We start from the raw sequence: 26,269 nt of genomic DNA, 5'->3' as shown, positions 1-26,269 counted from the left end.
GTGTGGATTTTGGCCCAGGCAGACTCTGCTCAGTTCTCATTTTCTCCTTGACTCCAGACTAGTAATGCCATTTCTCTTTAAATTATTGAGAAACATAAAAAATATGAAGAAAAACTACAGAAATCTGGAAACATTTGGCAGAAGGTGCTGAGGCATTGGGAGTTATATGTGCACTGACCAAGTTTACATACAATGCCATGAGCAGTATTTCAAGCACATGGTACTAAAAATAATCAAGTTATGCGTTTATTTATAGTTTAATTGGTTGCTGACTTCCAGGATTCTTAACCTTCTCAACTTCTAATTTGCATGTATGTCGTTTAATCATTCATATACTGCATTTGATCATTCACTCCACATGACTTGAATCACTGCTCATAACTTCAAACCAAACACAATCCAGGGGTGATATGTTTTTTTTTTTTCCATTTATGCATGAAATACAACTATATGCACTTTTTGGTATAAAGGAGTGTATTTCACATGTATTGCACCCCAAGCATGCACTCATCCAACCACAGGAGATAGAAGTGGGGTCTGACAGAATAATACATCGTTTCCATCAAGTATCCAATTGCCAGTGGGCATGACTTTGCTGCAGAGGCACCTTAAGCCACCTTGGACACAAAAACCATAAGAAAATGACTTCTAAGGCAGAGATTATTTCACTCCTTTGAAGTTCCTGTGATACACTTAATAACCGTGGGGTTTTTCCAGTGATGTCTACAAAGACAGCTGTTTATGACCCTAGGCGTAGCTCAGGGGGGAACCCTTGGGGACGAGGAAGCAGTGACTTCCTTTAGGTACCTTACAATATCTGCATGCACATATATCTTTTGTCTATGCAGAAGAGGCTGCATACCTATGAGGCGCAACCCGATAGTGTTGGATGAATGACGACACCTATAAAAGTGTGTGCTCTCCAACAGGAATGCTCATCACAGCGGCATGCATGTCAGTCCAGCGTGTCTTATTGGCTTCACTATATTATTTAACAGAGTGATGAGTTTAATGTAGCCCGGAACAGTTACTGGCACTGAGACCAAACTGTCCAACTGAAAGCTTTAGTTTCTCTTTTCCACATTTCTTTTCTGCTGTTATATTCATCCAATATCTCACAAAATTCTGCAAAAAAAAAGTCATTTCTACTTTAATCACATTCATAGTGTTTACTTCTGCATGAATGGCTTTTATAGAAGGATTTTAAGTGCAAACAATGAGGCATGACTCAAAAAAGACTCATGACCACTGTGTACTTCTACATTGTATTGTGAGCAGGCAGAAGCAAATTTAGCATTATTTTACATTACAATGCTGATATGATTGAAGTATGAATTACTGGCCAATTAGGATCAATTAGAAATGAAAACAAAGAATGAGACCAGAAATAATTAGATGACAGAGGAAAGGGCAATATGACAGAGAAGGGGGGGTTATCCTTTAAAGGACCAACAATAAGAGGGAAGAAAAACAGGACGTAAACCAGATGGGAAGAAAAGGATTTTTCTGCAGTTAAATCAATAACTGACTGGTCAATAATTCCATTCAAAAAGTAAACCTCACATTTTATAGATTCATTACACACAGATCAATATATTTCAAGCTTTATTTATTAATTTGGATGATTATGGGTTACAGCTAATGAAAACCCTAAATTTATTTTCTTAGAAAAATTTGATATAACTTAAGACCAATAGAAAATGTATACAAAAATGTTGGGCAAATGAAAGGTATGTGCATGTAATGTACAGGACATGTACTCAATACTTGGTAGGGGCTCCTTTTGCATGAATTACTTCAACAATGCAGCGTGGCATGAAATTACCAGTCCAGGTTGCTTTATAAGCAACCTTTAGCTCTTCTACTTTGTTAGGTGTGGTTTCTCTCACCTTTCTCTTCACAACACTCCACAACATCTCAATAAACGTTTTCCTTCCACTTAGCTTCCCATTAATATGCTTATCTGCAAACAGCCAGCGTCTTAAGCAATGACCTTTTGCTTTCCTCTCCATGAATGTGTAGACATTCATTAACATTTCTACATTATTTTTATTTCTTTATTGGTTTTATGTAATACTCTTATTTTTCTAGAAACTGTATTTTTGGTTTTAATTAGCTGTAAGCCATAACCATAATTAATGGAAATACAGTTTGAAATATATGACCCTGTGTGTAATGAATATGTTGGTATATGAGTATCACTCTTTGAATTAAATAAATTTACTTTTCAATTGTATTGTAATTTATTGAGATGCACCTGAATTTGTAGCAAGAAAAAATTTACAGATGCCAAATTCATTATAGGGTGTGGAAATTAGATAGCAAAATAAATTAATTCAAACTTTTTTTGTGGTAATAATTCCCAACATCAGATAGTGCTTGGTGACTTTAAGTGTATTAAAATCAAACATCAGGTGTCAGGCACCAGAAAATCCCGTAGTAATCGTAGATGATTCGAGTGATGAAAAATCCCTCCACGACCCTCAAAGTCTGATACTCTCATCTCAAGGTTCTAATGAAATGCAAAAAATTATGAGCAGCATAGCAGAATGTGCCACAATAATCCTACAAGAGAGAGATCTATCCACCCTTTGAGAGACAAACACAGCAAGCAGAGACATACGTGAATGTAAAATCCAAAAGCTGATGACTAAAACAGAGTCAACACTTATAAGTCATAAAAAAAACACAGCGTAGTGGGACATTTAACTCAGCAAGATGGGAACACTAAAGGACTGCATCTCACTGAACTGATGGCTATGCAGGCAGAAATAGTACTGCAAAAGGAAACATACAATAAATACAGATGGCTAGCATTTTAAAAGAGTAAGAAATGAATAAATCACAATGAACAAAGATCTGAGACTGAAATTGTAAAAAGAAGCAGGGTTGAAGAGACTGAAATAAGAAGACCTGAGCTCTGGCAGGAGAGAGCGACAGTAAACTCCCAAATGCAGACAGATAAAGAGAATTGATGTATTACCTTTCGGTCATACTCAGATTAGTACACGGTGATTTAACAACAAAAAGAGGTTAACTACGGGAAAGGTCAGTAGATTAACCTGGTCCATTTGTAACCATGGTGACAGCTGGTTTAACCTTTGCACATGTTTGTTTTTGTGGGTTTTCTTAATGCTAGACACCACAGGAAAAACCACAAGTTTGATTTTGGATTTTCACTAACATCATTTATTTTTTACTTTTGTAGAGGGGCGTATCTAACAGGCATTTACGGTGTCAGAACATTACATACACTCACTAAGAGTATAATTGGGGAGCTTTTAATAATTGTTTAAACCATTTTATCCATGCTGTAATGAATAATCTACAAACATTGATTTTTTTTTAAGTAGCTGATGCACAATTTTGTATATAGTGTGGATTTGTTTGTGATCCAAAAAGGTTCAAACTATACAATAGGCTCAAATACATACATATATCCCATACTAATATTTGTTTAAATGTAGCTTAGTAAGTTGCAAAGAAACCTCATGCTTTTTAAAGCGGATCATTAAGCTTCTGACATGATTCTGGCTGTGAATTTGACCACTCAAAAAAAAGAGATTTTTTTTAATTTGTTGGTTTCCTGACACAGTCTCAATTTTGTAAGCATAATCAGCAGGTTTAAATAAGGTAGGTTTCCAGAATCTTAATGGTAGTTGGCTTTATCACTTTCAAAGCACAAAGCTTTGGAGGCAATCCTTCTTATTTATAATTCCGTCCAAATTGTGCAGCAGTACCACTGGCAGTGAAACACGCCATAGCACGACGCTATCACCACCGTGCTGACAATTGATACAGTGTTCTTAAGTTCATCCAAATTTTCTTCTTGTCATTGTGGCCAAATAGCTTATTGACCAAAGCGGTGGTGGGTGAGGAACCAAAGGTAAACAGGTGGATGTCAAGATAATAGCTTATAGACTTAAATGCAGAAGATGTAAATTATTAGAATGCAAAACAAAATCGTAACTGTGGGGGAAAGCATGGAAATAGGGGGAAAATCTGCATTTACATTCAGACTTCTTGTTAAATTCTATTGCAGATGTGTGTGATATTCCAGCTGGAAAAATAACATTTCAAATGCATCAATAAAATCACCAAATAAACATGACATTTATGCCGATGTTGAGTGTATTTAACTTCTGCCCGACACTTCAAAGGCTTATTTCTTTCACACTATGACCATTAGGTATTTATACAAATCAATTTTTTTTTTAGATTAGATAAAAACTTACTTATATAAAAACTGTTTATCTTAATGTAAGTAAGCAACCAAAAGGGTATGATTTATTTTGCTACCAAAAACACTTCACAATTCACCTCAAGAGTTTCCCTTTCAGAACTATATTAGCTTTTCAATTTACATTTTTATTCAGACAAATTATTACCAATGATTTCCAACATCTGAGCCCAAACAGAAATAAATCCTATTTCTTCTTCTCTGAGTCAGATAGTTAGTTTTCTGAAACATCAACTTTTTTTTACATGTGTGATAGAAGATCTGTATTTACATAAATAATTTGCCACTCTTTTTAACATCTTTATCTTGAGTGTGACACTGCTTTTAAGTGTGGGGGAAAAAGCCCTTTGCAGACATGAGAAACTATTCACAGCGATAACACTGATCTGCACTCATCAAATATCATGAACAAACAAACGATGCTAAGGAAAAAGAATCCTTGCGGAAAATATGGTGATAATTAGTCCTCTAACACTTGCAAGCCATACACAAAGTGTTTTGCTACTATTAAGGCGGAATAAAGTACTAATGTAATGTGAAGTGTGTGCAGTGCGACGTGGATAAAAAGCAGATCTAGACGAAGCAATTAGAGTTTCAGGTGGATATGTAAATCTAGATAAAGTGCCGGTATGTATGGGAGCAGAGGGTGTTGCTGCTGGGATAAAATGATTCTGTTGGAACAATCAATCTTGTTTGCAGTAGGAGATGTGGGTTTAAAGAAAATTTACCCTGATCTTCTGTTCTATATAGTCAGAAGTTGTGGTGGGAATTTTTTCTTTGATTTTAAGAGTCGGGGCTAACTTTCACTGCTGTCCAGTGAATTGAACTCCATATAGGAACTATTTAGTGCCATACCTGTACATACATGGTGCACTGGATGGAGCTTTTATAATAAGGAACATTTTTAAAGAATGTGTTTTGGTTTCCCCAATATTCAAAATACTGCGACCTTGTTCCTTTAAGCACAGCGAAAGACATACTGTGCACTAATTGTCTAAAATAAGCCACACAGCTCAAGCTTATACACTACTTATACAGAGATAAAACCTACATTTGAAGCAAAGAATAAATGAAAGTACACATCACACGTCTTTTGGAATAAAAAAAACTTTTGTAAATAAAAAATAATTTAGATTTTCAACTGCTGAAAATTCCAAACAGGTTGGATTTGACATTTTTTAGATGTGAAATTTATTGATCTATTTATTCATTCATTAATTGTTCCTGTAACTTTTTTGATGTGTGTCTCAAACGCATGTATAGCAACATACTGGGCAGGGTTTGCATTCAAAAATATTGATAAAATTCGCCAACCTTTAAACTTTTTTTTTTTTTTTGTTGAGTTATAATAAAATTAATGTATCTACATACAGCCATTTTACAATAAATGTCAAACCAAAGCACAAACAATACAAATAAAGAAAATTAAAGAAAATCCAAATTATATAGTCTGGAAACACAATGATCAAACACCCACTGACAAACAAAATGGTAGAACTGGTTTGTGATTGCCTACACTTCACTCACCTCACTGTGATTTTCACCATTTATCATTACACATTTTTCAACAGCTAAACTGAAGCCTGGGAAAAAGCCAGCATTCCAGTCCTTCAGAATTAACAATAGAGATCCTAGCTGCTCTTAACTTTGCGGTAATAGGGCCACATAATTACCAGCGGCTCCCTCAGAGCTCTGCCCGGTTTATTTGCCTGGGGCTCTCATTACCAACAATGCTGCCTGGGTTGTTAAATATCAAACACCTCTTTATGCTCAAGGCACTGACTGCCCCTTAGCCTGCGGCAGCCCCTCCATGCTCATGCTCTATGTACATGTGTGGGATTGTCTGCATAAGTGTGAAAAAGCACACATGATCAGTGATTAAACTAATCTTGTTCATAACAGGAAACCTCACTTAGGTGTACATTCATGCTTTGCGTCATACTTGTGCCATGATTCACAAGTGTTTCATAAGAAAATGTTCACAATGTCTCTAAAAATATTGTATTTCCTCTGCTAATTTTAAATGCAGAATACATTTGCTTAAAGTCTTTAGACGAAGAGAAAGACGACAGTAAAGAGACAAATTCATGGTCATAGACTGTTTTTTTTTTTTAAACACCTTTCAGATTTAACCAAAACATTGACCTGAGCAGATGGCAGAAGAAAATATAATAAGCTCTTTCTTGGACTTTCAATTACATTTCTTCTGTCAGCTAAATAAAAGAACTGTTGAGCTTTTTATGAACTAGCAATTCACCTTTATGCGAATGTGAAAAATGATGGGGGATGATAGCTTCTATTCACACACACGAAAAGCTGAAAATCGAACATGATTTAAGACATAAAATGTCCAAAAAATGAAATGAATATCTGAATTTTGGCTATTGTAAGTATCATGTACAATATTTGAAACTGCTGGCAAATTATCAGTATCTAAGTCGGACTCTTAGTTCTATTTGTTACTAAAGAATGTGAGTCTGATGAACCAAAAAATTAAAAAAGTCACATATGAACCCAGCATAAACTTTTATCCTGTGATTAGTGATACATACTTCTGTAGTCCTCTGAGTCACTAAGACGCTGCCTGTGTTAAAAGGTTCTGCATCGATTGTCATGTGTGTGTGTAGTGTCTTACACAGCACCAGCATATATAAGTGGTGGCCTCCAACTGTGTGTGTTACCATGTACGTAAATGCAAGCAGAGCTGGAACAGATGCAAATCTTCTTTTACTTCACATTTAAAGGAAATAATTAATTAATACAGATATGTGTGGCATCAAGCTGTCTGAAAGGGATGTTCGGGTGCTAACCCGGATTGTATCCAAAAAACATAAAACCACGGCTGCCCAAATCACGGCAGAATTAAATGTGCACCTCAACTCTCCTGTTTCCACCAGAACTGTCCGTCAGGAGCTCCACAGGGTCAATATACACGGCCGGGTTGCTATAGCCAAACCTTTGGTCACTCATGCCAATACCAAACGTCGGTTTCAATGGTGTAAGGAGTGCAAATCTTGGACTGTGGACAATGTGAAACATGTATTGTTCTCTGATGAGTCCACCTTTACTGTTTTCCCCACATCCGGGAGAGTTACGGTGTGGAGAAGCCCCAAAGAAGCGTACCACCCAGACTGTTGCATGCCCAGAGTGAAGCATGGGGGTGGATCAGTGATGGTTTAGGCTGCCATATCATGGCATTCCCTTGGCCCAATACTTGTGCTAGATGGGCGCGTCACTGCCAAGGACTACCGAACCATTCTTGAGGACCATGTGCATCCAATGGTTGAAACATTGTATCCTGAAGGCGGTGCCGTGTATCAGGATGACAATGCACCAATACACACAGCAAGACTGGTGAAAGATTGGTTTGATGAACATGAAAGTGAAGTTGAACATCTCCCATGGCCTGCACAGTCACCAGATCTAAATATTATTGAGCCACTTTGGGGTGTTTTGGAGGAGCGAGTCAGAAAACGTTTTCCTCCACCAGTATCACGTAGTGACCTGGCCACTATCCTGCAAGAAGAATGGCTTAAAATCCCTCTGACCACTGAGCAGGACTTGTATATGTCATTCCCAAGACGAATTGATGCAGTATTGGCCGCAAAAGGAGGCCCTACACCATACTAATAAATTATTGTGGTCTAAAACCAGGTGTTTCAGTTTCATCGTCCAACCCCTGTACATTGTTCAGGTGGGAGAATCAGTCAACAGGACAACTATCATTCACGCACTCCAGAAATTTGGCATTTTAAAAAGATCTGTAAGAAAAAAGCCACTGTTGGAAGACGGCCATGAGATGTCCTATTATGCAATTTGCAAATATGTAAAAGAAGGCACTCTGGTCAGAAACAAAAAAACGTAACTTTCTGGCCTTCATACAAAAGGCCTCATCTGGTCCCTGGTTTAGGTCAAAGCATATTCATGTTATAATGAACAAGTCGAGGGCCTAAATCGAACTGATAATCTGTGGCAAAACATTGTATCCTACTGTTGGTCTATCACAGAAAATCCCATAAAAAATACAGTTTGTCCATGTACCATGTCAGAAAAAGACGGTGCATGAATTAGTTCACAACTATTATATTACATTCGATATTCTTACAAAAAAAATAGGGGTTTGCAGCGTTGAGGTAATCAAAGATAAAAGTAACCAATTGAATGACACTATATGAAACGCTTATGTTGAAATTCAGATAATACATTTTGTGATTTATCATAAAATATATTGCTTTGTTTCTAAAAGTATTCATTGTTTTCATTATTTGTAAAAATCCCCAAAGATTAAAGACATGAAACACAGAAAACAAAATCAGCTTATTTTGTAAAAAGTGTTTAAACCTAAAGGGTAATTATTTTTCATTTTCTGTGCCTTAATATTTATGCTTGTTTGCTTCATTGCCTAATTTAAATTGCACTTCTTGTTTCTCTTAATGTTTTTCTCTTGCCATTTAAGTTTGCTTTTACCAAGCAATTTTCTACCACTGCATTTTTATTCACTTGTGATTTTCTCTTGAGATGTTCAAATTGTCTGTACTTCGTTCCTGCACTTTGCTATTGTCGAACAAACGCATACACCTCTTAATGGCTCCATAACAAAGATTTATTTCATGATAAAGTGGCTGTTAAAGTAAAATTATGTCTTTGAGAGAAGATGCACACAGCAGGGATGCATATTCAATAAAATATGCTGATTGTTAAATCTTCATATCTTAAGCATAACGGCCGGATGTACAGGTCCTTCTCATAATATTAGCATATTGTGATAAAGTTCATTATTTTCCATAATGTAATGATGAAAATTTAACATTCATATATTTTAGATTCATTGCACACTAACTGATATATTTCAGGTCTTTTATTGTCTTAATACGGATGATTGTGGCATACAGCTCATGAAAACCCAAAATTCCTATCTCACAAAATTAGCATATCATTAAAAGGGTCTCTAAACGAGCTATGAACCTAATCATCTGAATCAACGAGTTAACTCTAAACACCTGCAAAAGATTCCTGAGGCCTTTAAAACTCCCAGCCTGGTTCATCACTCAAAACCCCAATCATGGGTAAGACTGCCGACCTGACTGCTGTCCAGAAGGCCACTATTGACACCCTCAAGCAAGAGGGTAAGACACAGAAAGAAATTTCTGAACGAATAGGCTGTTCCCAGAGTGCTGTATCAAGGCACCTCAGTGGGAAGTCTGTGGGAAGGAAAAAGTGTGGCAGAAAATGCTGCACAACAAGAAGAGGTGACCGGACCCTGAGGAAGATTGTGGAGAAGGGCCGATTCCAGACCTTGGGGGACCTGCGGAAGCAGTGGACTGAGTCTGGAGTAGAAACATCCAGAGCCACCGTGCACAGGCGTGTGCAGGAAATGGGCTACAGGTGCCGCATTCCCCAGGTCAAGCCACTTTTGAACCAGAAACAGCAGCAGAAGCGCCTGACCTGGGCTACAGAGAAGCAGCACTGGACTGTTGCTCAGTGGTCCAAAGTACTTTTTTCGGATGAAAGCAAATTCTGCATTCATTCGGAAATCAAGATACCAGAGTCTGGAGGAAGACTGGGGAGAAGGAAATGCCAAAATGCCAGAAGTCCAGTGTCAAGTACCCACAGTCAGTGATGGTCTGGGGTGCCGTGTCAGCTGCTGGTGTTGGTCCACTGTGTTTTATCAAGGGCAGGGTCAATGCAGCTAGCTATCAGGAGATTTTGGAGCACTTCATGCTTCCATCTGCTGAAAAGCTTTATGGAGATGAAGATTTCATTTTTCAGCACGACCTGGCACCTGCTCACAGTGCCAAAACCACTGGTAAATGGTTTACTGACCATGGTATCACTGTGCTCAATTGGCCTGCCAACTCTCCTGACCCGAACCCCATACAGAATCTGTGGGATATTGTGAAGAGAACGTTGAGAGACTCAAGACCCAACACTTTGGATGAGCTAAAGGCCGCTATCGAAGCATCCTGGGCCTCCATAAGACCTCAGCAGTGCCACAGACTGATTGCCTCCATGCCACGCCGCATTGAAACAGTCATTTCTGCCAAAGGATTCCCGACCAAGTATTGAGTGCATAACTGTACATAATTATTTGAAGGTTGATGTTTTTTGTATTAAAAACACTTTTCTTTTATTGGTCGGATGAAATATGCTAATTTTGTGAGATAGGAATTTTGGGTTTTCATGAGCTGTATGCCAAAATCATCCGTATTAAGACAATAAAAGACCTGAAATATTTCAGTTAGTGTGCAATGAATCTAAAATATATGAATGTTAAATTTTCATCATGACATTATGGAAAATGGAACTTTATCACAATATGTTAATATTTTGAGAAGGACCTGTATATGATAGTGTTTACCTGAATGGAATAACATTTTATTCTGTCTTTACATAGTAAAGAAACATTTCAAGCATTTTCAAGTGAGGATGATAAAATCCTGCCTGCCTTAATGTTTTAATATATGGCTTGTGTGTCTTATATTCTAAATTTACCTGGCTGTCAGAACTTTAAACAATTATCTTCACATAAAATTGTTTACAATCTTCTGCAATTTTTCTTGACATGTCCAACAGTTACATTTTCAAATTATTGAGACTGTCTCATCCATTCACTGAAATTGTTGTTAAGACTGGCATCACAAAAACAGGATTATTTTCGGCTTCTTCAGATCAGTTCACTGCTAAATTAACAAACACATAATCTGCAGCCCTTAAATGCAGAAAGGAGACCTATAGATCTGTCAGAGCTAACGTTCTATGTCACTGCTTTGACTTTCAGATCATTTTATCTTCAATCCTAATCAAATCAGGTCAAAAATAAAGCTAAATTAAGCTTCACTGATCTGTTTAGAAAATCTGCTGGGAATACGCTACAAAAATGTGTCTAGCTGATTGCTAGAATTTAACAAAAAATTATTTATTTAGCTATTAGAGCGGCTTTCTTAAAATAATGTAGTTTTTCTAACTCTCCAAACTGTTGCTGTGCTGCTTTGTTTATATAAAACATCATTATTGTGAGTAAGATCATTGTTGATACTCTACAGCTGCTCAAACTCTGTCATTCAAATTAGAAGTGTTTGCCTTTTGCGCTACTGAAAAAAAAACCTAGTTGTGAGTGGAGCTTCAAAATGCAACAAGAAGAAACAAGAGCAACAGACCAAAAAAACAGGGATAGCAAAATATTGGAAGCTGCATTTAAACTGAAACAGGCTATCCATTAGCTGATCAAAGGTTTAAGGCTAAAACCAAAAATAGAACTAAAAGTGAAAAAACAAAACAAAACTTACGTTGCCCCACCGCTCTTGCTGATAACTTCAAATATTTGTTTAGGCATGTTTGAATTGAGTGTTTCCAGTAGGCTGGTGAGAATGTTGCTCTGTTTAAGCATCTACAGTTTGGAAATCATGTCCATTTTTTAAACCTCCCTTGCCATCCATCCCAAAACATGTTCAATAGGATTAAGATCAGGAGAACATGTGGGATAATCTAAAAAAAAAGGACGTCGTTTTCTGGTAAAAGTGTTTTGTGAGATGGGTGTTGTGAACAGCAGCATTGACAACATCTGAGATGGATCTCATTTTAAAGCCGGTGGTGTTGAAAGCAATCCAGATTAAATCTTTCTTCATCAGTAAGTATTAATAAAGGCCTTAGTTTCACTACCCACCATATCATCCGGCTCAGAACCTCTTTGGGTCTACCTATCGACTTTTTGTTCTATAATCCTTAGGTTCTTTTAAGAAACTTAAAACACCAATTTTACTCTCTCCAACCTCTGCAGCACAACACAAGCGTGTTTACTTGTGCACCTCAACAATCCTGCAAGGTTCAAAGACAGAAAGCCTTTTTGCTTCTGCCATCAGGGGGTATTGACAATGTGAATGCCTGACAGAAAATCTTATAATAGGAAGATTTATGTGCTGTGGTCTTTAACTTTTGATCAGCTGATGAACAGCCTGTTTGATTATAAATGCAGAATTTAATAATTTATTTGTTTTATTTTTTGTCTCTTGCTGCTGTTCCTTCTTTTTGTATTTTGAAGCTGTATATACAACCCGATTATTATCCAGCAGCACAAAATGCAAATACTTGTAGTTTCTGGTGCCGGAACAGAAAAGTGGCCCGATGGCTTCAACACAACCACTGGCATAATCAACTTGCTGTTGAAGCAAAAACAAATTGTTCCTTGAACAAATCTCAATAATTCATAGTAGATTAAATATTAATCACTGACTCAGAATTGCTGTTAATTCTTCATTTGGTAATCATCATGTGTCATTTGATTTTTATGAATTAAAGCAAACAAAGATTACATTTGGAGTACCTCAAGATTGTATTCTTGGGCTGCTTTTCATCAACATCCATATGATTCTACTAGCTCAGATTATGTACTACATTGCTGTCTTGTCTCAGCTTCTTCTTTGCTTCTATTTATGTAATTTTAGTGGCCTTTTATGCCTTAGGGGTTGTATTTTTCTATCTCTGTAACTTTGTTCTTCCTGTAAATAATTTTAAATTGCAATATGTATGAAAATTGCTATAACAAATACACTTTCCTTGCCTTTCTACCTGAATCCTTAAATGACATGTTAATTTTACATTGATTTGTTCATTTTGTTTTGTTTGTACATATCTACCCTGGGAAGAAGTTTCCTTGTCTTATTTTGTATTGATTTAATTAATATTTTTATATACACTTTTGATAAATACACAGACAAGCTGGTTTATGGACATGCTAAAAACTCTTACCGTTATCCTCAACAAAGAAGTGAAAGACATCTGAAGTAGCATTTTCCTCGCCCCGCAACACAAAGCAGATGTTCAGGTCATTGATATCGGCTGCAAAAGAAAGCAAAGTTAATTTAAAAAAATATATATCTATCTTAATGAGATCATATGAAAGTGAAATATTGTTAAATGTATGACCAGATAAGCAAACTGTGAGAGGGAATGTGACAAAAGTTGAGATAAAAAACATAAAAGCAACTAAAAACATGTGACAAGAATATAAAATAATGCAAATGAGGGTCAGTTTATTCTAAATAGTTTCATGGTCAAGTCAATGTCAGGTGAGGCATGATAAAAATGTAAAACAGTCTGATGGCTTAAGTCCAAATTACACAAGGAAGAGATTTGTCCTTGACAAGAAGTGCAAAAAAAAAAAACATTTAAGAAAGAATTTGCATTTTGTGATTAAAAAACATTCATGTGATGTTTCATGCTGACTGCAGAAATAGCCTCAAACACTCTTTTGAGGTTGCATTGCAGCCTCTTGGCTTCTTCAAACATTTCCTCCGTTCAAATAACTGTTCAGAGACGCAAACTGTCCCGCTTTAGTATCAGCTATACTAACAGCAGGTCTCTAGTATCACACTGATTCAATTACTTATCAGTGCTCAGCGTGAACAATTTCCAACCACAGGAATAAATTTTTAAGGTCATGCTTTCGTAATCTGATGCGATAAAGCCTGCAAACCTGAAATCCAAAACGGCTTGAGCTAAACCAAAGAGAAGAAATAAAGGGCTTTAAATCAAAGAGCCAAAAAACGGTCCGTGTCAACACCACCCCCCCAGAAGCAGGTGATTGTGGATCTTTTAATGACAGACAAGGTAAGAATGTTAAGAACAGGATTGCACAGGGGACCACACATCTGTTTCCCAAACCTTTGAATTACAGAGCTATGCTTGCACCTTTTCCCTCCACCATTCTCTAAAAAAACATTTATTATAGCACAGAGAAATCATCAGTGCTGTGCAAGAGCATTGGCCCAGGAAAGCTTCCCCTTCAATAATAGATGTCAGAGGAAAAAGGTTCATTAAGTATAAACCCTTAACTTTTTACTTGGATTTCTGCCACTTACTGTAGGTGGCTTTTTGTCCGTTCCATTCCATTTATTATTTTATGTATACAGTATTTGTCCTCTTACAGATTTCGTTTTTTTGTAATTTTAATTTTTAGTCACATTTTAATGCTTCAGAACATCCAATAAATTAGCAACACGCTAGCCAAAACAATCTAAAGTTAATCAAAAATATAATCACCCCCTTGTAAAAATCATGAATTAAATGTTATAGTAATAATAATAATCATATTCATTTTTTGGTTCAATTTCACTAGCCACACCCAAGCCTAATTACTGCTAGACCTTTAAAACCAAAAACATTACTTAAATACAGTCTGACCACATGAAGTATGCTAAAATATCTCAAAAAGCAACACATCATGACCCGATATAAAGGAATTTAACAACAGATGACAAAACTATGTCATTGACAACTATTGCTCTGGAAAATGTTTCAAAAGTAATTTCTAAGGCTTTATGATTCCAGCAAACCAGGATTATGCAGCAAGTCAATGATCCAGAAGACAACAGCAAGTCCACCTCTAAGTGCTTTAGAGGGACCTAATCAAAGTCAAGAGTTAAATCTCATTGAGATGCTTTTGCGAGGCTTTAAAGAGGCCGTTCATCCTCCACTGTGGCTGAATTAAATCAATTCTGTAAGGAAGAGTAGGCCAAAGTACCTCCACAGTTATGTAAAAGATCCATTGCCAGTTATTAGGTTTAGGTGAAATTAATTTTTTACATGAGACTAAATTGATTTGGATAGCATTTTTCACATAATAAATTAAATCATGATTTGACATTTGCATTGTGTATTCACTCATTCGTCTGAAGCTAGAATTTCCTTGATGATCTGACACATTTTAATGCGACAAAAAAAAAGCAAAAAGAGAAGAAATATGTAAGGGGTAAATAATTATCACAGAATGGTAATTGATTATTCTGAAAGTTTTTTTTTTCACTTTAAGATTAGGCCTGTAGGAAGAGAATCCTCTTTGCGGCACAGACCTGAACCCGAGGACCTTACAAATCTAAAGTTAACAGTGTGAACAGGGGGCACGCTCTTCATTCAATATTTAAAAAGAACGTCTCTTGGGGAGTGCCCTGGAAAAAGGACAAGTAAATAAAGAGCAAAGGATTGTCTCTTTCACCTGACTGCTTCTTTTGATGAGCCTGTTTGGTCTCTCTGACTCAATCTTTCACGACCCTTCCCTCATTCTTTATTTTTCTCGTGTCACTTACATCCCCTCACCCTGCTTCCCCAGCCACCTCCTCTGTGCTCTCTTTCCCCTCTCCAGTGCTTTGATGCTTTTTTCTGCTTCTTTTTTTGTCTTTCTGCACTCTTGTCTTATCTGTGTCCTTTTTTATTTGGAAGACCGCAGCTGCACAATGTTTGTAAGAAGTGTCTGCCTCCTCCAGGCTTAAAGAGCTGTTTCTCACTGTGTTCTTAGCTCACATCTTTGCTCACACCAAGCAAGTACATTTTCATACATGTTGGCTTAATTGCCATGGCGTGGTGATTGCATTGCTTCAAACAGCAATCAGTGGCATTGTTGTCTCTGTGCATGTGTCAGTACCTATCTAGACTCAGATTTCCAGAGTTCTTAGTAATTTCACAACATTTCCTAAGGGTTAAAACACATAATAGGAAGGAAGGAAGGAAGCAAGGAAGGAAGGAAGGAAGGAAAAAAAATAATACTAAAATCAAATTCCAGGCTTTAACAATATTTTCTCCATAAGACATATAACATTTCAATAAATTGCTTCCAACTGACCCTACCCAATGCAACTACCAGAATTCAGTGCAGCTCAAATACCATCCTGTCACTTTCAGCTCTGCAGTGACCTTCTCACACCATACTCAACTTCGTTCCTGCTTCATTTAACAGACCTCCAAAGTGAACATCAGATGTGAACATCACCCGGGAGACGCAGAAAAAATAAATTATTCATCCGTAACGTCTACTAAAACATCACTCACTAACTTTGGTCTGCTAATTACAATTTGATGAGCGAGGCACATCTAAATCAGACCCATAAATTAACTATTTAAATTCCCAAGCTGGCACTTGTCACACGTATGAATAATTATAACCCCATAAATTAAAATCTGTGCAAAGCAGTGTGAAAAATTAATCAAAACTTACTGATATACAGAAAATTTGAATTTCTCACTTTTTTTCTGTATCAAATCACTTGTTATGTGGCTATAATTATTTGATCACAAAAACGATGAAATGATGAAATGATGAAAAGCAACTTTCATAAGTGAAAACAAAATTAGAAGATTAGGCTCTCAAGAAGAGTTGACATAGTTGTCAAACATTTTCTTTACCACTAATACATGAAAAATTACCAGTAGTAACAATTGGGCATCTACCTCCAGCTACTACTGGGCACTGCCAGTCAGCTGGTGGCAAAAAGACTACTACACTTTTCCCTCAATTACAGAAAAGACACATTTGGCTGTTTTGAAAAACAAAATCTCTGTTCATGACAAACACAGACAGCCATGGAGTGATACGTTATTATTAAAACAGCAGAGAAAAAAAAAATCGATAATATTCTGCACAGTAAGAACCACAACAAAATGTTGCAAGTGTTTTTTCAGGATTTTTGCTGTCAAAATAAAAAAAGAAAAAGTAGATAACAAATATAGATAACAATATTTTAAGAGTAATACTCAATGTTATACAATGCTTTTCTATTTTAAATAAAAACAATGAGATCACTTAACACATTTTCATTTACATGTTCTTTGTGTAAACACCATGGTACTGGGAAACTTGGTATTTTTGCTTAATCTTATAGTACCATGAGAATAAATGCCAGTCCATTCCTAGTAATAATATCTTTAATTAGGGGTTCACAACTTGTTATCAATATGCAAGTGAATCTTTAGGCCCTTCACAGTGGCTCCTAATAACTTTGGTAAAAAAAAAAATTACATTTTGATTGTATACTTGAAAAACAAACAAATCTTATATATATATAGTATGTTCTCATAAAACTTGATAAGTTATCTTTCTTCAACGAGTCAGTTAGGTTTTGCAATTCTGGACAAACCTTACTCAGGAACGAGGGCAAAAATTATTCTTTGGGTTGTAAAGCTGCTGACCCCCGTATTATGCTTATGTGTAAAGATTACATAACAAATTCAGTCCAATTTTCAATTAATCTATGTGCCACATTAATTGGATTAAATTGATCCCTATAATACAATTATTGTTGACTGCCACTGAGAGACTGCTTCTGTATTATTCTTGCAAAATATTGAGCAGAATAACTTGATATTATACTGTTAAGACTTAATCTTAGAGCTTACCTTGACTAAAAGTGTCGATGGAGATGTTTCCGTGTCCCAGGTTGACAATGTAGCCGTGTTTGGGCTGGGTTGCAATGCGGAACACCACAGAGGCCGGCCCGCTGTCCCTGTCCTCCGCTTTTAACACTTTAGGGTTGATAGGGAACCCCAAAAGGCCTGTTGCCAAAGTCTTTAAAGTTGTTGCACCTTTATTCACCACGATCTGAGGGACATCGTTATCAATTGCCATGATCATAATCTTCATAGTCTGAGGGAGTCTTGTCTCAAAAATTGTGTTGGGGAAAACATAGAAGTCTGTGTGCGTGCCATCGGTGACAATGAATGAGAAGGAGTCTTCGGGTGATTCAGTTCCATTATGTTTGTAGCTGATGAGGTTTTCATTGAGATCTTGTTTGGTGAAGCTGCTGACCGGTCTGGACCGGTTGTACAGCAGTTTGCCATGTACAGGCAACTGGGTAATTGTAAATTTTATCAGCTTCTCATTAGTGTCCTGATCCTCAGCTGTAAGCTCGAAGGGTGTGATTAGCTTCAGCTGCCCTTCAGCGACAGCCAGACCGTTTATTGTCACAACAGGTTTCTTATTATCTACATCTACGATAGAGATTCTAAATGTTCTGAATATGGGATTGTACCCGTCGGTGACTTCAAACTCAAAACTGTCCATTTTTACCTCATCATCTGAGGTGTGAATGTAGAAAATCTTGCTGCCTGCTAACTGGAGTTGGGTAAAAGATCCAATGGGTACCCCAGGAGTGTCAGTGCACTCCAGGTGCCCCCTGACTGGGGCCCGTGTGACAGTAAAAACTAAGTTCTCATCAGGACTGTTGAGATCAGAGGTGCTAAGAAGATCTGTGGTCAAAGTCACCCTGCCACCTTCTCTAAGAGACACACCTTTACTAATCACATCTGGGAAGACCATGTCAATGCTGACCACAGTGATGTAGAAGTAACGATCTATGAGTGGGTTTATTCCATCAGTCACATCAAATTTAACTAAATCTCGGATGCCCTCTTGTCCATTGTGTGTGTACAGTATGAGCCCTACGTCAATTTCAGATTGTGTGAAATTCATGCCAAGTGTGATGTTCTCAAGAGACCCGGATGGTGTTTTTCTCTGCAGGAAACCCTGACTAGGCCCAAATCGAATTATATATGTTAGCATACTGTCCTCTGAATCTAAATCTGTTGCTTTGAGAACTTTATTGTTAATCTCTTTCGTCTCTCCAAGATCCACCTCCAGGCCATCATTGATAGCCATCCTGGGGGTTTCATCATCTATAGGGATGATCATAATAACGGCTGTTTTCTGCACATAGTACTTTCCATCTGTCAGAATGATATCAAAGCTGTCCTCCATTGTCTCTGAGTCATCATGCTCATAAATAATACTTGATGTTTCTCTAATCTCCTCTAAGGTGAAGTTAGACACCAAAACAGAGCCCGTAGATAGCTGATTTAAAATGGCACCATGTTTGGGAGGTTTGGAAATGATGAACAGCAGCTCCTCTGGTGGAATATCGCCGTCATCTCCATTCAGAATCACAGGGTCGATGATAATGTTCATCCCCTCCATCACAACTATCTCCCTCAAGTAAATCTCTGGCTTTTCATCATTTGTTGGGATAATTGCAATTGGAAAGAAATGTTTCTCTGAGAAATTGATGCCATCAGAGCACCTAATTGTGAACCAATCCTCCACTGGCTCTACCCCTTTGTGAATGCTCTGCACATAGTAGATATTTCCCTCCCTTATGTCTCTGATGGTAAATGCACTGATAGCTGTTCCTGACCTTGACTTTTCTGAGCCTGGAGCAGGGGAAATATTTTCCACATAGCCTGCAATGGGCTGCACATTGATGGTGCAAAGGATATCATCTGTTGGAGTGTCATTATCATCAGCGTTCAAGTGCTGGGGGCCAATGCCATATTTCTCTCCCTCAATAACACTGAACTGGAGCCCAACTCCAACCTCAGGGGCCTGATTGTCAACAGGCAGGACAGAGACTTGAATATGGACTCCACTTACTGCATTGCCCCCGATTCTCCAGTCATCAGACATGTCTGTGAGGGTCAAATTAAATCCATCTTGCTGAGAGATAAGACCTATCTCACCACTAGTGTGTGCATATCCAACTTCCCCACTAATTATGTCAGCTTGAGTAAACCTTGTGGCAGGTACACCTTTAACCAATATTTCCCCAAAGACTGGGGGATCTTCCACAATAAACGTCAGCTGGATATCATCAGTGTCAATATCATGGCCTTTAATAATGTTTGATGTGATTTCTGCCACACCATTTTCCAGTACGTCCATGTGAGTTCCGATTTTTCCCGTGGGCAGGCGGATGGATGGAGTTTCATCATCAATGGGCTTTACATTAACTTTAACCGTCACAGTCACAACATGTATCTCATCACTGACATCCAGCTGAAATTCATCGCTGACATTCTCCTCCCCACTGTGAATATATGATATCTTCCCCTCTGAGATATCCTCTAATTTGAAAACCCCGTTTTTCTCAAGGTCAGTGAACGCAGCCTGAATCCGGCCATGTTTAGGTGGCCGACTCAGAGTAAAGGTTATCTTTTCACTTTCTGTGTCAAGGTCTTGGGCTTCCAACTCTGCGGCAGTGATGTTGTGCATGCCGCCTTCAAACACAGTAAAGCCAGTGTTTGTGATCTGGGGAGGGTTGTTATTGACTGGCTGCAGAAAGATGGTGAACGTCCCCTCTATACTGTTCCCCGCCGTGTCTTCGACGGTGTAACGAAACTGCACAACATGGGCCGTAATTCCCAGCTCCACATCTGGGGGTGCATATGAGATCTTATGATGGTTTATTTGAGCTTGCGTAAACTCTGTCACTTCGGAGTTAAGGTCATCTGTCAGCACTAAAGATCCAAACACAACGGCATTATTTTCATCTATGTCAGTTGGTGATTGGATGAGTGTGTATTTGAGGTCGCGATCCTCTGAGTCCATATCAGTGTAACGGAGGACCTCTTTGTTGAATTGAGTGAGTTCATACTCCTCAACAGTCATCTGCAGAGCAGTGCCAGGGTATGGCTCTGGGGGCACATCATCGATCGGTAAAACACGGATTACAAATATACTATTTCCAGATAAATTTGGTGGGTCATTGTCGTCCTGAACTGTGAATATAAACTGATCCATGATTGTTTCTTTGCTGTGGAGACCTGTGTGCCTGTAAAACAACTTTCCATCTGTGATGTCTTTCTGAAGCCACTCTGTTACCTCCTTCTCATACATTTCATCCTCAGCATTAAACTTCCAAGAGGAGGGGTCTTCTGGGGCATCTGACTGTCGCAACAGCACTGTGCCAATTGTGGAAAATGGGGGAATAATGGTGAATTTAATTGTGGAGTCTTCAGAGTCAATATCAGCAGCACTAAGTATGACAGGAGATATGGGAATCATTTGGTGTTTGAAAAGCCATAGACCTGTGTTTGCGTTGATGATCGGAGACTCATCATCAGTAGGGATGATGGTGATGGGAAAGAGGAATTCAACTTCATTTTTCCCATCTGTCATCTTGAAGACAATGTTGTCGCTGTACGTGTTGCTTCCATCGTGCTGGTAGATGACGGCCCCTGTTGTGAGGTCAGCAGGGGTGAAGAATTTCCTCTGAGAGCCCTGCACCATGAGCTCTCCGTGCCGTAGGCCGTCCACCACTGTGATTGTAACAGAGTCCAGGTTGTCTTCGTCGCTGATCTCCAAGTTGTGGGTGCTGATGAGAGGCCGTGACTGGCCCTCGTACAGCAGCTGTCCCGTATTACGCATCACAACAGGAGCCATAGTGTTCATCGGCTTCACAACAATCATGAAAGCAAACTGGTCAGAGACAGCTCCTTCTGTGTCTATCACTTCAAACTCCAGCTGGAAAATCCTGTCTGTGTCCGAATCCAGAGAAGGTGGAATGTAAGCTATTTTCAAATCCTGCAGGTCTCTCTGGTAGAAGGAGGTGATTGGAAGGTTTCTGTCATCTGTGCTGACTATGTAGCCCTCCTCATAAGACAAGGGAGAAGTGATGTTAAAAATAAGCTCTTCTGGGTCTGACTCTGTATCCTCAGCAGCCAGCATGTCAGGGATGAGGGCAGTCATCACAAACTGGCTCACCTCCATCATCATCATGGAAACAAAGCTGGGTTTGGGGGGAGTGTTCTCCTCTCCATCTTTGATGCGAACCATGACATGAAAATACTCCTGCTTTACCAGGTTCCTTTCTTTATCATGCAGCTCTACAACCATAGGAATATAATCCCTGTTTGGAGATGTGCGATCAAATGTGTGCTCATAGCGGATACGCGCTTGCATGAAATCATCACAGTCCATCACAGTGGAAAGTTTATCTCCATCAATGAGTTTTCCATATCTGGGCAGTGCTCTGGCGCTGGATATGGATGCCACCTCGCATTTGTAAGACTCTCTATCATAAGTAAACTCTAGGATCCTCTTATCAATAGGATTACTGATCCCTTTAAGGCGATCAACAGTGAGAGGCATGTTTTTGGTGAGTAACTCCAACTGCGTAAAGAGTACTTCCACCTCCATCATAAACGGGATAATTACAGTTTCGATTTGGGCATCATACCTGAGCTGCAGCCTCACTCTGTCCCTGGCCGGACTCCTGGAGCCGTAGTGAGAGTACGTCACGTCGCTCGGACCGAAATCACAGGGAAACTTTTTGGGTGAGAGGTGGCCCGGTCTCTGTGTGAGCGGATCGTTGTCCAGTACGGTGATGCTGCACCGGGCTCCCGGCTGCGTTTGAACCACCAGATCATTGATGGGGTCGATGAAGACCGATCTTCCGAAAGGCACGCGTATTCCGTTGTTGGCTACCAGGATCGCGTCCTCTGACAGCTCCGATCGGAGCGCGTAAAATAACCCCGAGCTGTCGGGCTGCGCGAACACAAAACCTGTTACTAAAAAGCACAGGAGAAGTCCGAGGAGCAGCATCTTCGCGTCCGAAAACAGTGACGCTGCCGAGGTACTGTTGTGCAATGCCCACCCAGGCTGTTTCAGTTGGAAAGAATAAAATCCCATGAACCAATGGGAGTCAGATGGATGTGACTCCCGCGGATCTATCCGTCCATCCACATACTCAGCCCGCACAGCGCGCAGGAGTTTTAACTTCATGCTCCAGAGATGCACCGAGTGAGCTGCTACCGCCCATCTCTGCACATATTGGAGGATTTCTGATGGCTTGTTGGCTCAGCAGCATCGTCAGTGGTCAACACATCTGACAATCACAAAAAGAGGCTGGATTAGGAAGATGAGCTGAATTGGTTCCAGCGGATATAATTGATTTGGCACATCTTTTGTACCTGACTTTTGTCCAGGTATAGATACGTTGCGCACAAGTGAAGTGATTATAAAATATTAAGTATCACACTGAAAGTTTTGTTTGTATTCTGCAAAACACACACACACCTTAAGTACATGGATAAATTAGACTGCTAGTCTTAATCAACATTTAATAAATTATTCTCAGCGGCAATAATGTGTGTTCAACAGCTGAAAGATGTTTAACTAAATTAGATAAGTGTAATCACGTTATACTAAACTAGTTCAAATCTGCACTGTAAAATCTAACAGTCTTAACAAATGGACACAAATGGAAACAAATGTATTAAGTTCCTATAATGTAATTTTGTACAGAAGGTTTTGGTCACTCATTTCCACGAATAGATTGTATTCAAAAACTTGTTTTAGTATTACTCAGATGGGATAACTTCTTTCTTTCTTTCTTTCTTTCTTTCTTTCTATCAAACCCAAATTTTTAGACAATAAACTTACATCTATCATCTATCTGTTAATAGTTAAAACTATTTAAAGCTGATTAAATAAAGTACATTTTTCACAATTTACATCTGAATGGAAATAGTCAGATGTTGCAATTGAGCCCAGACATGGTGACAGTTGCAATATTGTTTGGAGATGGTTGCAACATGTTACAAATGCAATATATTCCACTGTTAATAAAAAGTTTATTATTATATAATGTATTACTATTTTTATAAAAAAAATTGTTATAATAATATGACAGTGTTATCAGTTTCAATCAGATGACAATGATCTATTTGTCTACATGAGTAGGCCTTATATGCAGATGTCAAAGATTCAAATTCATATAAAACACATAAAGACATAATAAGAATGGAACAAATTGTGAGCCAATTAACTTTTATTTTGTTAATTGTCAGTACATGCAATCATTATGCATAATTTACCTTTGAGAATACTGGGCCGAGGAAGATACTTTTCACGTTATCCTCCTTAGTACATAAACACAGTTGTAAGCACGCATGCACACACACATAAACCTCCTGCCCCAGCTATGACCTAATTAACTTTATTATATTTAAGTAAACACTAATAAACAAATGTTAAAGAAATACTGTTATGTGGTCTGTTTTATAATAATGGGGATAGTTGCAACAACTGTTACAAATGTCCCCAATATAAACCTGTGCTAGCTAAACTAGATGATTTTGATACATGCTAACTATATTAGCTAAAAGAAAACTTATAACTCATTTAAACCATATAGGTTTGAGATAAATCAGAAAAACAGTGACAACAGTAAAAACTAAGCTCAAGCTAAAAAAATACTTTCATACCCTAAAAACACTTTTATTCCAATTAATCCTAAAGAAGCTCTCAAATTTGTTTGCTGTTTCTCTTCAACAGTCCCCCATCTCCCTACCAAGTTGCATATAAGGACAGCTGACCTGAGAGATAATATTGTGCCCAAGCTGTAAACCTTAGACCAACATTCTTTGCCAAGGCTAAGATTATTAGTAGATGGATTTAACAGTTTCAGTTAATAAACTTGACTGACTTGTAATGGGTGTGCTCAGATGGTTTGAGTTGGACCCATTCACTGGGTACTGGGTCAGTCACTTAATAAAATAATTTCCTAAAATAATTTTAATTGAATTGATTAATTCAAACCACAGAATAAATAAATAAATTTGTGAGTTTCTAGAGTTTCTGTTTAAAACTGACTTAAATTTTTGTCCCAACAGGTAAAATAATTCAATCGATATTAAAATAATGAAACAAAAGAGCACAACAATCACAGGATAATAGCATGTTTTTTTTTTTTCACAAGCAAGCATTATTTCCTGAAATACATATTTAAAGCTTGTAAGTTGAGACTGATTAATGCTAACAATTACCTAATTAGAGAGGATACAGTTTTACAGCAATGGTCATCAGTGCACTCAAATAAATTGGGTAGATGCAGAGCATCCCCTCTGCATACAGCTACTGGAGCCTCCTTGACAAGAAAATCATGACTAACACCTCACTTTTCGTTTCTTGAAATCATCTAAAACATTAGATTTACAAACTAATGTGGTTTATTAAAAATTTAATAATTCTAAAGGCTACTTTTTGATTCCCTCAAAATCTCCTATTTTATTGTGCAAGTAGAAAGCCATTTGGCAGCTCTGACAAGCTTCCCTCTTTCTGATGAAGAAAAGTCTCCCAACACGATGATGCTCCCCTCAGCCTGTTTCAAATAGGGATTGATGAGTGTAGTGTGATGTGCATAGTTATTTTTCAACCAGATGTGGCCTTTTGTGTGAAGGCCAGAAAGTTAGGTTTTTTTGTTTCTGACCAGAGTGCCTTCTTTTACATATTTGCAAATTGCATAATAGCAAATTGCATGGCCGTCTTCCAACAGTGGCTTTTTTCTTACAGATCTTTTTAAAATGCCAAATTTCTTGAGTGCGTGAATGATAGTTGTCCTGTTGACTGATTCTCCCACCTGAACAATGTACAGGGGTTGGACGATGAAACTGAAACACCTGGTTTTAGACCACAATAATTTATTAGTATGGTGTAGGGCCTCCTTTTGCGGCCAATACAGCATCAATTCGTCTTGGGAATGACATATACAAGTCCTGCACAGTGGTCAGAGGGATTTTATGCCATTCTTCTTGCAGGATAGTGGCCAGGTCACTACGTGATACTGGTGGAGGAAAACGTTTCCTGACTCGCTCCTCCAAAACACCCCAAAGTGGCTCAATAATATTTAGATCTGGTGACTGTGCAGGCCATGGGAGATGTTCAACTTCACTTTCATGTTCATCAAACCAATCTTTCACCAGTCTTGCTGTGTGTATTGGTGCATTGTCATCCTGATACACAGCACTGCCTTCAGGATACAATGTTTGAAACATTAGATGCACATGTTCCTCAAGAATGGTTCGATAGTCCTTGGCAGTGACGCGCCCATCTAGCACAAGTATTGGGCCAAGGGAATGCCATGATATGGCAGCCTAAACCATCACTGATCCACCCCCATGCTTCACTATGGGCATGCAACAGTCTGGGTGGTACGCTTCTTTGGGGCTTCTCCACATCTCTCCCGGATGTGGGGAAAACAGTAAAGGTGGACTCATCAGAGAACAATACATGTTTCACATTGTCCACAGTCCAAGATTTGCGCTCCTTGCACCATTGAAACCTACGTTTGACATTGGCATGAGTGACCAAAGGTTTGGCTATAGCAGCCCGGCCGTGTATATTGACCCTGTGGAGCTCCCAACGGACAGTTCTGGTGGAAACAGGAGAGTTGAGGTGCACATTTAATTCTGCCGTGATTTGGGCAGCCGTGGTTTATGTTTTTTGGATACAATCCGGGTTAGCACCCGAACATCCCTTTCAGACAGCTTCCTCTTGCGTCCACAGATAATCCTGTTGGATGTGGTTCGTCTTTCTTGGTGGTATGCTGACATTACCCTGGATACCGTGACTCTTGATACATCACAAAGATTTGCTGTCTTGGTCACAGATGCGCCAGCAAGACGTGCACCAACAATGTGTCCTCTTTTGAA

The 26,269-nt window shown here is 38.4% G+C and overlaps 1 protein-coding gene across 1 annotated transcript in view; it reads right to left on the bottom strand.

Moving 5' to 3' along the window:
• The window catches only part of frem2a (FRAS1 related extracellular matrix 2a), a 141,252-nt gene extending 118,683 nt beyond the window's left edge, over nt 1-22,569 (bottom strand). Inside the window, exons 1-2 of the mRNA XM_047380009.1 lie at nt 17,405-22,569; nt 12,986-13,075 (exon numbers count right to left, since the gene is read on the bottom strand). Of these exons, the coding sequence (XP_047235965.1) occupies nt 12,986-13,075; nt 17,405-22,559 (5,245 nt within the window). The 5' untranslated portion in view covers nt 22,560-22,569. The remainder of the gene's footprint in view (nt 1-12,985; nt 13,076-17,404) is intronic.
• Nucleotides 22,570-26,269: the final 3,700 nt, after the last annotated feature.

The sequence above is a fragment of the Girardinichthys multiradiatus genome, chromosome 11 (genome assembly GCF_021462225.1).
Source record: "Girardinichthys multiradiatus isolate DD_20200921_A chromosome 11, DD_fGirMul_XY1, whole genome shotgun sequence".
Classification (NCBI taxonomy): domain Eukaryota; kingdom Metazoa; phylum Chordata; class Actinopteri; order Cyprinodontiformes; family Goodeidae; genus Girardinichthys; species Girardinichthys multiradiatus.
This window is presented reverse-complemented; position numbering and strand designations above follow the sequence as displayed.